General features: G+C 44.6%; 1 protein-coding gene and 1 pseudogene across 3 annotated transcripts in view; one reads left to right on the plus strand and one right to left on the minus strand.

Moving 5' to 3' along the window:
* UGGT1 (UDP-glucose glycoprotein glucosyltransferase 1) overlaps positions 1 to 15,589 on the plus strand; it is a 110,279-nt gene that overhangs the window by 40,589 nt on the left and 54,101 nt on the right. For all 3 annotated transcript variants that reach the window (XM_032145616.2, XM_058434330.1, XM_032145618.2), the window contains exons 14-17: positions 3,046 to 3,165; positions 5,392 to 5,477; positions 9,835 to 9,970; positions 14,221 to 14,352. In XM_032145616.2, the coding sequence (XP_032001507.1) occupies positions 3,046 to 3,165; positions 5,392 to 5,477; positions 9,835 to 9,970; positions 14,221 to 14,352 (474 nt within the window). The remainder of the gene's footprint in view (positions 1 to 3,045; positions 3,166 to 5,391; positions 5,478 to 9,834; positions 9,971 to 14,220; positions 14,353 to 15,589) is intronic.
* LOC116462872 (spermidine synthase-like) lies at positions 10,845 to 11,709 on the minus strand (annotated as a pseudogene).

Here is a 15,589-nt window from a genome sequence, read left to right on the forward strand (position 1 = left end):
TATTGTATTGTATTGTATTGTATTGTATTGTATTGTATTGTATTGTAGTCTCGCTCTGTCGCCAGGCTGGAGTGCAGTGGTGTGATCTCAGCTCATTGCAACTTCCGCCTCCCAGGTTCAAGTGATTCTCCTGCCTCAGCCACCCGAGTAGCTGGGACTACAGGCGCACGCCACCACGCCCAGCTAATTTTTGTATTTTTAATAGAGACGGGGTTTCACCATGTTGGCCAGGATGGTCTCGATCTCTTGATCTCGTGATCTGCCCGCTTTGGCCTTCCAAAGTGCTGGGATTACAGGCGTGAGCCACCGCACCTGGCAGTACTGCATTTATTTTAGAAAAATTAGTACTAATATAGTCTTCAACTTTATTAGATCCAGTTCTCTAAAGTGTTTGTCCACATACCAGCATTGCATGAGACTTCTCTTTGCTCTATATCTTTTCCTTTTTTTATTTTTATTTTTTATTTTTGCACACAAAACAATAAACATTTTCTAAAAGTACATACAAACAAAAAGATGCATATCAAACATATTAGGAAGGTTGCCCATGGGAAGATGGGGAATAGAAATGGGGGGTGGGAATTAAAGAAAATAAATGAGAGAGGGACTTTGTATGGATCAATGATAATAACTCAATCCTCTATTTGACAAAGAAGAAGGAGAAGGAAGAGGAAGAAAAAGAAAGTGGGATAAAGGATCAGAAAGGGAGGAAAATAGAAAAAATTAGAGTACGACTCCAGGGTAGACCTGTTTTGTTGTCGCTTGGTTGGTTGGTTGGTTTGTCAGTTGTATTTTTCATATGTTTCACCATGTTGGCCAGGCTGGTCTCGAACTCCTAGCCTCAAGTGATCAACCCGCCTCGGCCTCCCAGAGTACTGGGACTACAGGCGTGAGCCACCACGTCCAGCCCCCACATTGCTTCTGGCCTCTGTGGTAGAACTGCCAGACGAGGCGGCCGGGCAGAGGCGCTCCCCGCATCCCAGATGGGGCGGCCAGGCAGAGGTGCTCCTCACTTCCCAGACGGGGCAGCCAGGCAGAGGCGCTCCTCACTTCCCAGACGGGGCGGCCGGGCAGAGGCGCTCCTCACATCCCAGAAGGGGCGGCCCGGCAGAGGCGCTCCTCACTTCCCAGACCGGGGGCGGCCGCGCAGAGGCGCTCCTCACTTCCCAGACGGGGTGGCCGGGCAGAGGGGCTCCTCACATCCCAGAAGGGGCGGCCGGGCAGAGGCGCTCCTCACTTCCCAGACGGGGCGGCTGGGCCGAGGCTCTCCTCACTTCCCAGACGGGGTGGCGGCCGGGCAGAGTCGCTCCTTACATCCCAGACGATGGGCGGCCAGGCAGAGACGCTCCTCACCTCCCAGACGGGGTAGCGGCTGGGCAGAGGCGCTCCTCACTTCCCAGAAGGGGCGGCCGGGCAGAGGAGGTCCTCATAACCCAGACGATGGGCGGCCAGGCAGAGACACTCCCCACCTCCCAGACGGGGCGGCGGCCGGGCAGAGGCTGCAACCCCAGCACCGTGGGAGGCCAAGGCAGGCGGCTGGGAGGCGAAGGCTGCAGCGAGCCAAGACCACGCCACCGCACTCCAGCCCGGGCAACACCGAGCACCGAGTGAGCGAGCCTCCGTCTGCAGTCCCAGCACCTCGGGAGGCCGAGGCGGGCAGACCATTCCAGGTCAGGAGCTGGAGACCAGCCTGGCGACATGGTGAAACCGCGCCTCCAGCCAAAGGAGAAAAACCAGGGAGGGGTGGTGGCGCGCGCCGGCAATCCCAGGCAGTCCGCAGGCCAGGGCAGGAGAATCACGGAAGCCGGACGCAGGGAGTCTGCAGCGAGCCGAGTGTAGTCCACCCTGGGCCACAGAGGGAAGGAAGAAAAGAAAGAAGAAAGCAAGGAGGAAGGAAGGAAGGAAGGGAAGGAGGGAGGGAGGGAGGGAAGGAAGGAAGGAAGGCTGGCTTTGCTCTGTATCTTTTCCTATTCTTGATCTTGACAAACTTTCACTTTTTCTGTCTAGCAAGTATGAAATTTCATTGAGGTCTTAGCTCATAGTTCCTAGATTACAATTGAGAGTGTACACATTTCTTATGTTTATTGCCCATTTGGGTTTCCGCTGTATATTTTTCATATTCTTTTTTTTTTCCAAAATTTTTTTTTACGTTTTCTTTTTTCCTTTGTTCTTAAAAAGTTTAGGGCTGGGTGCTGTGGCTCACGCCTGTAATCCCAGCACTTTGGGAGGCCGAGGTGGGCGGATCACTTGAGGTCAGGAGCTCAAGACCAGCCTGGCCAACATGGTGAAACCCCACCTCTACTAAAAGTACAAAAATTCGCCTTGGCGGGTGCCTGTAATTCCAGCTACTCAGGGGGCTGAGGCATGAGAATCGTTTGAACCCAGGAGGCAGAGGTTTCAGTGAGCCGAGATTGCTCCACTGCACTCCAGCCTGGTCAACAGAGAGACTTCATCTCAAAAAAAAAAAAAAAAAGAAAGTATTTCGCTTCTTTCTCTTATTTTTATGTGTTTCTTCATTCTTGACGCTAGTCCTTTACTGGGTTTGTAGGTTACAAATGTCTTCATCTATTCTGTGGCTTATCTTTTAGTCACTCATTTTTCCACTCGATCTTTTTATCTTTTTTGTTTGTTTTTTTGAGATAGGGTCTTGCTCTGTTGTTCAGGCTGGAGTGCAGTGGCACGATCATGGCTCATTGCAGCCTCGAACCCCTTGGGCTCAGGTGATCCTCCCGCCTCAGCCTCCTGAGTGGCTGGGACAGCAGCCACCATGCCTGGCTAATTTTTATATTTTTTTGCAGAGATGAGAGGTCTCATAATATTGCCCAGGCTGGTCTCGAACTCCTGGGCGCAAGTGATCCTCCTGCCTTGTCCTTCCAAAGTGCTAGGATTACAGATGTGAGCCACTGCACCCAATCTTTTTATCTTTGAAAATGGTCTTGTCTCACGTGATTCTTCTTAAAATATTTTAAAGTCTTAATGATATTATTGCAGATTTTACTAACTGGTTCCTAATGTGCATGCATCCCGTTGTGTTATTTTTTGTAGTGGGTCAACAACCTGGAGGTTGATAGCAGATATAATTCGTGGCCTTCTAGTTTACAAGAGTTGCTTCGACCCACCTTTCCTGGTGTTATTCGGCAGATTAGGAAAAACTTACATAATATGGTAAGTAAAACTTATTGTCTGGCTGTGAACTCTGTTTCTCCCTTGGCCTAGTCCCTCTTTTTTTGTCATGTAGAATGGTCACTTCTCACCTTTACTAGCTGTTTCCTCCCCCACCCTCCACCAAATACTCTCCCTGTTCACACTGGAAGGGTTTTGTAGTGTACTAACCACTTGTGGGGCTGTGGGATGTAACAGGAGCATTACAGCCCCCCCCAGAGTGTGGGGAAATGCTCATTTTTAACACGAAGGTTTAGACTATTGTTTTAGTCTTTTAATTTGTTTTTAATTTTAAAACATTTTTAATTTTTTAATTTTTATTTTTTCTTTTTTTTTTTTTTTTTTTTTTTTTTTTTGAGACGGGGTTTTTCTCTTTTCCCCAGGCTGGAGTGCAGTGGCGCGATCTCGGCTCACCGCAACCTCCACCTCCTGGGTTCACGCCATTCTCCTGCCTCAGCCTCCCGAGTAGCTGGGAATACAGGCGCCCGCCAACACGCCCGGCTAATTTTTTGTGTTTTTAGTAGAGACGGGGTTTCACCGTGTTAGCCAGGATGGTCTCGATCTCCTGACCTCGTGATCCGCCCGCCTCAGCCTCCCAAAGTGCTGGGATTACAGGCTTGAGCCACCGCGCCCGGCTTTAATTTTTATTTTTTCTAATCAGCTTTTCCAGATGGAATAAGTTTTCTTTTCATACTCTTCACACCATTCAGTGATGTGTTTGTTTTTAAGACTATATTTTTTAGAGCAGTTTTAGGTTCATAGCAATATTGTTTTGTTAGTTTTAAGAGAGCTCTTTTTTTTTTTTTTTTTTTTTTTTGAACGGAGTCTCGCTCTGTCGCCCAGGCTGGAGTGCAGTGGCGCAATCTGGGCTCACTGCAAGCTCCGCCTCCCAGGTTCACGCTATTCTCCTGCCTCAGCCTCTCTGAGTAGCTAGAACTACAGGTGCCTGCCACCACGCCCGGCTAATTTTTTGTATTTTTAGTAGAGATGGGGTTTCACCGTGGTCTCGATCTCCTGACCTCGTGATCCGCCCGCCTCAGCCTCCCAAAGTGCTGGGATTACAAGCGTGAGCCACCGCGCCCGGCAAGATAGCTCTTTTTTTACAGTATATTACAGCATATTGCTACTGTTTTTCTTTAATATCTTAATCCCTAAAATTCAGCAGTTTAATTTATTCCCTTAAATAAGGTTGTTTGCCAACTCCTACTTGTTATTCCTTCTTGCACTGCTTTAGAGAGAGAGAAAGAGGGTTCTTAATTGGCCCACTTTTTCCCTCTCATTTCTTTCCCTTCCCTCACACAGCCGGGAAAGAGAGAGTGGTAGGGTTAGTGCCAAGGTTGGCCTCCTCAGAACTTGCAGGGAAGATTACCCTCTCTACTTTTCTTCCTGTCTCTCTTTTTTTTTCCCCCCAGAAAGAGTCTTGCTCTGTTGCCCAGGCTGGAGTGCAGTGGCAGGATCTCGGCTCACTGCAACCTCCGCCCCCTGAGATTCAAGTGATTCTCCTGCCTCACCTCCCAGTAGTGGGAATTACAGGTGCATGCTACCACACCTGGCTGATTTTTGTATTTTTAGTAGAGACGGGTTTTACTACATTGGCTGGGCTGGTTTCAAATTCCTGAACTCAGGTGATCCACCTGCCTTGGCCTCCCAAAGTGCTGGGATTACAGGCGTGAGCCACCATGCCTGGCCACTTTTCTGTCTCTTGAAACCACTTCTTTCCTTTCTAGTCAGAATTTAAATCTCATTCTGTTTTACCATATGTCTGAACTTTATTAAGCGAGAGAATACGTCTAAGTTGCTTAACACGTAATACCTGTTTATGTGCTTGCCTGACAGCTGTGACTGTGGTCTAAGAATTAGGTTCTAAGTGAATTCTTAATTCAGAGATCCTCAGAAATGAATATACAAAAAGGCAGGCTCCAGTTTTTAAGGTGAGAGAGTTGCTGAACTTGGTTTTCATTTGGTGTAGTAGAAAAAGCAGTGTCATCACTCTGGAGTACAGTTCCCTTGTTATCAGCGTATGTCCATGAGAAAATCACCTAGCCCTTCAGTACCATGTTTTTTGAACATAGAGGGAGGTAGCTGCTATGTGTATACTTCATCTTTTATGTGGTTCAGGCGTAGCTCAAAAAAGGTTGGCTTCATGTACAGTGACTCCTAACATTTTTCCCGGCCCACAGATGCTTGAATAAATGTCATTTCATGTGTTCTTTTCCCTTTCTTCAACAGGTTTTCATAGTTGATCCTGCACATGAGACCACAGCAGAGTTGATTAACACAGCTGAGATGTTCCTTAGTAATCATATACCACTAAGGTAACACTGGCATTGATTTGATGATATATCTAATTAACTGAGGTTTTATTTGTCATTTTTAAATGCAAGTCCGGTGCTACTGAGTTGTAGGATAATTCATAGTGCACATCACTAATGGCAATTTTATCTTCTGGTCAGTATGAAGCCAGTGTCTTTTGGGACTGAGAATTTGCTTCTCAATGAATAGAAGCTTACCACCAATGAATTATCAATAAATAGCCCATGTAAAAATAGTTTCTGGCTGCAGCTTGCTTCCCAATGGAAGGGAGTTTTCCTAGGTGAGTGTCCACATCACAAAACCTATTTCCACTTTCAGCAGAGATATAGAGCATTGCCAATAACTTGTTAGCCTGTCCAGGACTAAACATATACACAGCCTTTTGTAGATGCAAACAGTAACAGTTAACTTCACTTGTGTTGCCAAACCTGCGTACAGGGTACTGAGTGGCTGGATTTCCACTGTCCTTGTAAGAACGGTTTTTTTTTTATTTTTTAAAGGTTTTACATATAAATGCTAAGATATTTTCACGTACATTCTGAATAATTCTGGTAATTTTACATGTTGGTGAAATTTTAATTCTTAGAAAATGTGAAAATAAAGAAGAAAATAACTCTTTATTCAATAAATATTACTGTGTGTTCCATGATTACTACTGGGCTAAATGCTGTAAACCTATATGCCTTATTCTGCCTTCTTTGAAAAGATCCTCTGTATACTTTCAAACCCTTTAGGGAGATATGTGATCAACTGCTAGGTTATGTCCTACTGGTTAGTTATAAGTGTCTTAGGATTTCAGGGAAACAAAAAAAAATCATTGAGATATTTGGGAAGCACAAAGGTTTATGGAGAAGTTGGATTTCAGATAGGCTTTGAGGAAAACAGAGGATTCTGATAGTTGGAAATGCAGAGATTTTGAGTTTAATGACATTTTTCATGTAAAGCATGAATACATCTGGTTAGATGGAAGAACCTATTACTGGATCACAACCAGAGCTATGTTTTGATTGAAAGAGAAATATAAGGACACAGAAGAAGTTGGGTCGTGGTACACGGTTGGCACTAATACAATATTTCTTGAATTGAGGGATGAGAAGAGGGCATGTGGTCTTCCGATTGCAAAGGCAGGTGAGAAGAAGGCACTTGAACTCCTAGGCAACTGAGAGATTGTGAACAGTTGGAGAGAGCCAGGCATACAGGCTGCTCTTTCCTTCTTTGTAGGAGCTCATGTGGTCCTGCATGTTGGCTGCTAAATATTGATATGTTATTATTAACTAAACTCCATAGTTTACATTAAGATTTGTTATTTGTGTTGATGACACAAATGTGTGATGTCAAGTATTCACATTACAATACAGTTTAATACAGATTAGTTTCACTGCCCTAAAAATCTCCTGTGCTTCACTTGTTTATCTCTTCCTCCCTTCCCCTAAATCTTTGGCAACTACTGATCTTTTTACTGTCTTCATAGTTTTGCATTTTCCAGAATGTTCTAGGTTGCAATCATATGGTGTGTAGCCTATTCAGATTGGTGTCTTTCACTGAGCAATGTGCATTTAAGCTTCTTCTGTGTCTTTTAGTGGCTTGATAGCTCATTTCTTTTTATCACTGGATAATAGTCATTATATGGATGTCCCCCCATTTATTTATCCATTCACTTAGTTGAAAGATACCTTGGTTGCCTACAAGTTTTGGCAGTTATGAATAAACCTGCCATAAACATCTGGGTGCAGGTATTCGTGTGGACATGTCTACAGCTTCTTTGGGTAAATACCGAGGAGCATGATTGCTGCATCGTGTGTTAAGAGTATGTTTAGTTTTGGCCAGGCGCGGTGGCTCACGCTTGTAATCCCAGCACTTTGGGAGGCCGAGGCGGGTGGATCACGAGGTCAGGAGATCGAGACCACGGTGAAACCCCGTCTCTACTAAAAATACAAAAAATTAGCCGGGCGTGGTGGCGGGCGCCTGTAGTCCCAGCTACTCAGAGAGGCTGAGGCAGGAGAATGGCGTGAACCCGGGAGGCGGAGCTTGCAGTGAGCCGAGATCGCGCCACTGCACTCCAGCCTGGGTGACAGAGCGAGACTACGTCTCCAAAAAAAAAAAAAAAAAAAAAGTATGTTTAGTTTTGTAAGAGTATGCTTAGTTTTGTTCTGAAGTAGCGGTACCATTTTGCATTTCCACAGGAGAGATCCTGTTGCTCCATAGCCTTGCCAGCATTTGGTTTTACCAGTATTTAGGATTTTGGTCATTCTAATAGGTGTGAGGTGGTATGCCATTGTTGTTTAATTTGCCATTCCCTAATGACATACGGTGTTTAGGATCTACTTATATTTATCATCTATCTGCATATCTTGTTTGGTGAAGTGTATGTTCAGATTTTTTGTCCTTTTTTTTTCTTCTTCTTTTTTCCCCCTGCCCTTTTGTCTCCATTTTTAAAACTTTAGTTGTTTTCTTATTGTTGAGTTTTAAGAGTTCTTTGTAGGCCAGGTGCAATGGCTCACGCCTATAATCCCAGGACTTTGGGAAGTCAAGGTGGGAGGATCGCTTGAGGCCAGGATTTGAGATCACCATGGGCAACATGAGAAGACCTCCATCTCTACAGAGAACTAAAAAAGAGTAGCAGGCATGGTGGCACACACCTGTAGTCCCAGCTACTTGGGAGGCTGAAGTGGAAGATTGTTTGAGCCCAGAGGTTTGAGGCTGCAGTGAGCTGATCGTGCCACTGCACTCTGGCCTCGGCAACAGAGCAAGGCCCTGTTGAAAAACAAACAAGAAGAGTTGCATATTTTGTTTACCTGTCCTTTGTCAGATGGTTGTTTTGCAAAGATTTTCTGCCACTCTATGGCTTGTCCTTTCATTCTGTTAATAGTATCTTTCACAGGATAGACATTTTTAATTTTAGTGAAGTCCAGATTAACCAAGTGTTGTCTTTCATGGACTGTGCTTTTGGATCTAACATCATTGCCAAGCTCGAGACCACCTAAATTTTCTTCTCTGCTATCATCTAGGAATTTTTGTTTTTGTGTTTTACATTTAGACCTGTGATCCACTTTGAATGAATTTTTGTGAAAGATATAAAGTCTGTGTCTAGACTGATTAATATGCATGTGCATGTCCAGTTGTTCAGCACCGTTTATTGAAAAGATGATTCTTTGTCCATTGAACTGCCTTTGCCCCAGTATGTTCAGTGCAAAGTCTTTTTTGCCAGCCCATCTATAGATATATAATAGTATCTCTGTGGTTAATTCCTTTATTTTAAAATTTAAAATCTGATAAACTTTAACCTTGGTTATTGCTTTTTGTCTTGGGACAGTTGTAAACCTTTTTCGGCTTTTCTTTTTTTTTGAGACAGTCTCGCTGTATCCCCCAGGTTGGAGTGCAGTGGCGCAATCTCAGCTCACTGCAAGCTCCGCCTCCTGGGTTCACGCCATTCTCCTGCCTCAGCCTCCCGTGTAGCTGGGACTACAGGCGCCCGCCAACACGCCTGACTAATGTTTTGTATTTTTAGTAGAAACGGGGTTTCACTGTGTTAGCCAAGATGGTCTCAATCTCCTGACCTCGTGATCCGCCCGTCTCGGCCTCCCAAAATGCTGGGATTACAGGTGTGAGCCACCGCGCCCGGCCGGCTTTTGTTTTACCAATAGTTCTCATATTGCATGTGCTAAATGTCACAATACCCCCTTCTGTTTACTTTGAAAGTGTGAAAATTTTTATTTCTTCTAATTTTTGTTTAAAATCAGAAAAAAAAATCTCTTAAAACTATAGCAACACTCTTCATGTCAGTAAAGGAATCTTTTCATGACATGGAAGTGGCTTGCTTTAACAGTAGAAAGGCCTAAGCCACATTTGAGAGCCTGCTTTTTTATTAATACTTTGTAAGTGGCCGGGCATGGTGGCTCATGCATGTAATCCCAGCACTTTGGGAGGCCGAGGCTGATGGATCACCTGAGGTCAGGAGTTCAACACTAGCCTGGCCAACATGGTGAAACCCCTTCTCTACTAAAAATACAAAAAATTAGCCAGGGATAGTGGCCTATAATCCCAGCTACTTGGGACGGTGAGGCAGGAGAGTCGCTTGAACCTGGGAGACGGAGGTTGCAGTGAGTCGAGATTGCACCATTGCATTCCACCCTGGGCAACAAGAGTGAAACTCCGTCTAAAAAAAAAAAAAAAAACCTTTGTAAGTGGTTTATGTATACCTTTGCCAATCATGTTAGAGTAGAGTAGGCTGTGAACTGTGTTTTTCACTCAGAGTTTTCCTCTGTTAGCTATAATGTATGAGAAGAGTACAAGGATGTCATTCTTTTTAACCATTTGCATTCTTTGACATGTTTCTTTTTCTTTTCCCTTTCCCTCCAGAATTGGTTTTATCTTTGTGGTTAATGACTCTGAAGATGTTGATGGGATGCAAGATGCTGGAGTGACTGTTCTTAGAGCATATAATTATGTTGCCCAAGAAGTGGATGATTATCATGCCTTCCAGACTCTGACACATGTACGTTTTTGTTCAGAATGGCAAATAATTTTTTCAGATCTAACTTACTCAATAACAATGTGTGGCCATTGTATGCTAGGCACCTGGGGTGTCTAGAGCTCAGGGGTGGATCCTGAATTTAAAAGTCATGTCTACTGCAGTGTATAGAGATGGACCTGAGGAAGGGCAAAGCAAAGTGGCAGGGATGCCAGTTGATGAGCTGTTGCAGTGATCTCCATGAGAAGTAATGGGGAAGGTAGTTAGCAGGGCTGTGGAGAATGAAATAGGTTCAAAAGAAGTCACTCAGAATAGTAAGTATTTTATACTTTGTTATTTTATTCACTTTGTCTCTGCTTAAGGTTTGCTTTTGTTTGTTTGTTTGTTTGTTTGAATATATCTTCCACAACGGCTACCTTAAGATTTTATTTATTTATGTACTTTTTGAGACCGGGTCTTGTGTTGCTCAGGCTGATCTCAAACTCCTAGGCTTAAGGGATCCTCCCATGTCAGTCCCAAATATCTGGGATTACGGCTGTGCACCACCATGCCCAGAGAATAAGTATTTTAACTCTGCTTTTAAAAGTTTTTATTTATTTATTCATTCATTTATTTTTTATTGTTATAAGTACACGTGTTTGATTGAGGGGGCCACAGAAGACAGAGAGATGGTACTGTACGCAGCTGGTATAGGCTTGGAGGCCGAATGCCACACAGAGACAGACACAGAAACAGTCCAGCACTCAGCAGGGAAGGCTGGATAGTATTCTGAGGCTTGTAACACTTGGTTGGCAGGTGACAGTCAGCAGGGGATCTGGCCTAGGGCTGAAGGGGCCCAGGGCATCCTGGAGGCTGCCAGATCTGAGATCTCAGGTGGCATCTGCTGTGGCGCCTGGGCTCAGCTCACATCATTCAGGGGCTTGCAGGCAAACTGGGGCAGTACGAAGGCAGCACTGTACACGTCTGAGCAGCTGCACCTGCTCCACCTGCTGCCGTGTCTCTTGTTGCATGGGCTTCTGGAAGTTGGTGCTCGGGTTTTTGCTGCAGAGCATGAAGCCAATGGGGCCACTGGGATGGGTGGGGACAGTGCAGTAGGCATGCGCCACCATGGGGAAGAGTGACTGGCAGAACTACCGTGTCTGCTTGATGAGGTCTAAGTGCAGCCACTGGTACTCATCCTGGCAGCAGAGAATGCTGTCCTTGTTGAGGGCCATCTTCATGAGTGGTAATAGGATTCCTTGAAGAGGCTTTCAGCGGATCCCAGGAGTCAGTGATCATAATATTGAAGGCATCCTGGTTCTGTTTCACGAAATCAAAATTGTCACCTGTATGCAGGGTCAGCTTAGAGCTAGAGTAGCCAATGGCCATACCCGGCAGGAATTTCTTAGAGACCTGAGTGCCATCGTTTTCAGTCTATCATCGTACCACAGACTCCACAGAGGGGTGCTTCACCACCTTGTGCAGGATGCCATCTTTGTCCCCGATGATCAGCACCTTTTGTGGGATGGGGTGGTTGGTGAGTGGCAGGTTGATTCTCATCTAGTAGGAGAGCTTGTCCCTGTCCATGCAGGGGACGATGCCATCCAACACCAGCACACTGCTGTAGGTCTTACTGTGGAAAACAAGGATATCCTGGGAGCATGAGCGCTGGCAGTGGAGCAGCTGCTCCATCTGTAGCAACAAGGCTTCCCTGGCCTCAGGCTGCAGATCTCATGGAACCAGCCCTCCTAAATGGCAGCATGACCATTGAAGCCAGGCTCCATGTCTCTTGGGCTCTGCAGCCTGAGACTGCGGGCTGTGCAGTGCCACAGCACAGCAGGACCAGCTACACCCACCACCCACTGTTTATTTTATTTTATTAAAAAATTTTTTTTACAGACAGGATCTCACTGTTGCCCAGGCTGGAGTGCAGCAGCGCAGTCAGGGTTTGCTACAGCCTTGAACTCCTGGCCCTAAGTGACCCTCCTGCCTCAGCTTCCCAGAATAGCTGAGACTACAGGCATGCAGCACCATACCCAGCTAATTTTGTTGTTGTTTTTAATTTTTGGTAGAGATGATGCCTCACTATGTTTCCCAGGCTGGTCTCGAACTCCTGAGCTTAAGCAATCTTACTGCCTTGGCCTCCCAAGTGCTGGGATTTTACGTGTGAGCCACTGGGGCTTGGCTGCTGTTTTTTATTTCAGAAGTGAAGTAATACTGCTCGCTGTAAAAACAATTCAGGCCAGGCGCAGTGGCTCACACCTGTAATTCCAGTACTTTGGGAGGCCGAAGGAGGCAGATCACCTGAGGTCAGGAGTTTGAGACCAGCCTGGCCAACATGGTGAAACCCCGTTTCTACTAAAAATACAAAAATTGGCCATGTGTGGTGGCTCACACCTGTAATTCCAGCACTTTGAGAGGCCGAGGTGGGTGGATCATTTGAGGTCAGGAGTTCAAGACCAGCCTGGCCAACATGGGGAAACCTCATCTCTACTAAAAATACAAAAATTGGGCCGGGCATGGTGGCTCATGCCTATAATCCTAGCACTTTGGGGAGGCCGAGGCAGGTGGATCACGAGATCAGGAGATCAAGAGATCAAGACCATCCTGGCTTTAACAAGTGAAACCCCGTCTCTACTAAAAATAAAAAAAATTAAATGGGCATGGTGGCGGGCGCCTCCAGTCCCAGCTACTCGGGAGGCTGAGGCAGGAGAATGGCATGAACCCAGGAGGCAGAGCTTGCAATGAGCCGAGATCGAGCCACTGCATTCCAGCCTGGGCGACGGAGCGAGACTCCATCTCAAAAAACAAAACAAAACTTAACCAGACATAGTGGCAGGCACCATGTCTCAGCCTCCAGAATAGCTGGGATTAGACGCCTGCCACCACGCCCAGCTAATCAGGAGGCTGAGGCTGGAGAGTCTCTTGAACCCGGGAGGCGGAGGTTGCAGTGAGCCAAGATGGCGCCACTGGACTGCAGCCTGGGTGAGTGCTGTGAGTGAAACTCCCCCTCAAAAAAAAAAAAAAAATCAAATAAATAATACCGGGGACCCAGTTTAGATTTCTCTGTCTCTCCCCTCTCCCTTTCCTCATCCCTCCTAAACATTCGTGGATGTAGTTTTTATTTCAAGGACTACTTACAAGTGTTGAGATTTTCTCTTTTTTTTTTTTTTTGAGACAGTCTCACTCCATCATCCAAGCTAGAGTGCAGTTGTGTGATCTTGGCCCACAGCAACCTCTGCCTCCTGGGTTTAAGGGATTCGCCTGCTTCAGCCTCCTGAGTAGCTGGAATTACAGGTGTGCACTACCACGGCAGGCTAATTTTTGTATTTTTAGTAGGGCTTCAGCATGTTGGCCAGGCTGTTCTCGAACTCCTGACCTCAAGTGATCCACCCGCCTCACCCTCCCAAAGTGCTGGGATTACAGGTGTGAGCCACCATGCGTGCCTGGCCTATTTAGATTTTTCTTAACTAATGTATTTTTTCATTTGACACTTAACAAGACTGAGCTGATTCCGGCCAGACGTGGTGGCTCATGCCTGTAATCCCAGCACTTTGGGAAGCCGAGGCGGGCGAATCACAAGGTCAGGAGTTCAAGGTCAGCCTAGCCAGTATGGTGAAACCCCGTCTCTACTAAAAAATACAAAAATTAGCCGGGCGTGGAGGCGTGTGCCTGTAGTCCCAGCTACTCAGGAGGCTGAGGCAGGAGAAGCACTTGAACCTGGGAGTTGGAGGTTGTAGTGAGCCGAGATTGCGCCACTGCACTCCAACCTGGGTGACAGAGTGAGACTCCATCTCAAAAAAAAATAATAATATTTAATTTCCAACCTAGGAAGCCATCTTAGTAAGGTATATGGAAAAGGAAGAATTGCTAACATGTCCCAATTTGATCTTTCAAGAAAAATAATCGGCCAGGCGCAGTGGCTCATGCCTGTAATCCCAGCACTTTGGGAGGCTGAGGCGGGTGGATCACCTGAGGTCAGGGTTCAAGACCAGCCTGGCCAACATGGTGAAACCTGTCTCTGCTAAAAATACAAAAAATTAGCTGGGTGTGGTGGCAGGTGTCTAATCCCAGCTATTCTGGAGGCTGAGACAGGAGACTCACACGAATCCAGAAGACAGAGGTTCAGTGAGCCGAGATTGTGCCATTGCACTCCAACCTGGGTGACAGAACGAAATTCTGTCTCAAAAAAAAAAAGAAAAATATTTTCCTCTAAATTCAGAAAAATGTGGAATTAAACACTTTGAAATTTGAACTTAAAAGTGTAGTTAACCAACTGTTTTTTCTTTCTTCAGATCTATAACAAGGTGAGGACTGGAGAAAAAGTGAAAGTTGAACATGTGGTCAGTGTCCTGGAGAAGAAATATCCGTATGTAGAAGTGAATAGCATTTTGGGGATTGATTCTGCTTATGATCGGAATCGGAAGGTAAAAAATATCTTTGTGTTTCTTACTTGATTGCAACACTGTACTGTCCTTAACCCCCTGTTTGGGGGCTTTGGTTAATAATGGTGATGGTGGTTAAAGTGTTTCAGTACTTAGCATTTAAAAGTTTAGAAACCAGATCACTTTTCAGTGTTTGAAAAAGTTTTATTTCAGTCTTGTGAGGATATGACTGATTTTTAACTTGCTTATTAACTTTTAAATTGAAAAACAATTTTTTTTTTCAGAATGCAATGGTAGTACTTCCATGAAGTTTGCTCTGGATAACCTCTACTGGATGTATAGAGCCAGGATACGATGTACAGCTTAATATATATCATATTGGCTTTATTTAGTTATTTAGACTAAGGATGGAAATACATTAAGAAATGTAACAGAATGGCAAAGTATTGTAGTAATAAGGTTATAATAAGAAAGTTTAAAATTATTTTACTTAAAGATAATTTTTTTTTCTTTTGAGATATTAAACACAGTAAAGGGTCTTTACCTATTGCAAGCACAAATTGTTGAAAATGTGTATTAAGGAAAGGAATTAATATACATTTCTGAAACATTCTGATTTTAAACATATAAAAATACATTTATTTACCAGTGTTTCAATGTTTTTTCTCCTTTTTTAAGGGAGGATTTTTGTTTTCCAAATGAAAAACAGTCTTTGATTCCTGTTTTAAGATCTGAGCTATCATCTGTTTATAAATGATATTCAGCATGAATTGTTTATGAGTCCTGTTTCATCTGATACAGAATCCTTGTAGATTTTTATAATCTCCCTCCCAAATCTTTTGTAGTTGTTTGACAGACACCCAGTTCAACATCATTTGGTTTTAGCCTCTGGTCTTTGTGAGTTTTCTAGTCATTCAATTCGTTTTAGTGGGAAGAGTAACCTTCTTTTTGTACTCATATTTTATTGGTTTACATACAACTAAATCATTTCACTAACAGGAATAGCTGGTTTGGGAACAGACACAGCTGATCCTTGGTAAGCAGATAGCTCAACTGGGGGGAGCAAAAGGATGTGGGCATCCTATTCCCTGTATCTAAAATGCTGCCTTTTACTTACTGAGAGGCATTTTAGTGTGGTTTATGTGTAATACCAAAGAAAGAATACTGAACACCTCTCACATTTTATAGATGATCTTTAAGGTCAGTTGTTTTTAAAGGTCAGTGTGACAAAAATAGTAACAAGTTAAACTTTTGAGTTACTTACTAAGTTAGACTAGTT

Source organism: Hylobates moloch, unplaced genomic scaffold (genome assembly GCF_009828535.3).
Source record: "Hylobates moloch isolate HMO894 unplaced genomic scaffold, HMol_V3 SCAFFOLD_24, whole genome shotgun sequence".
Classification (NCBI taxonomy): Eukaryota; Metazoa; Chordata; class Mammalia; order Primates; family Hylobatidae; genus Hylobates; species Hylobates moloch.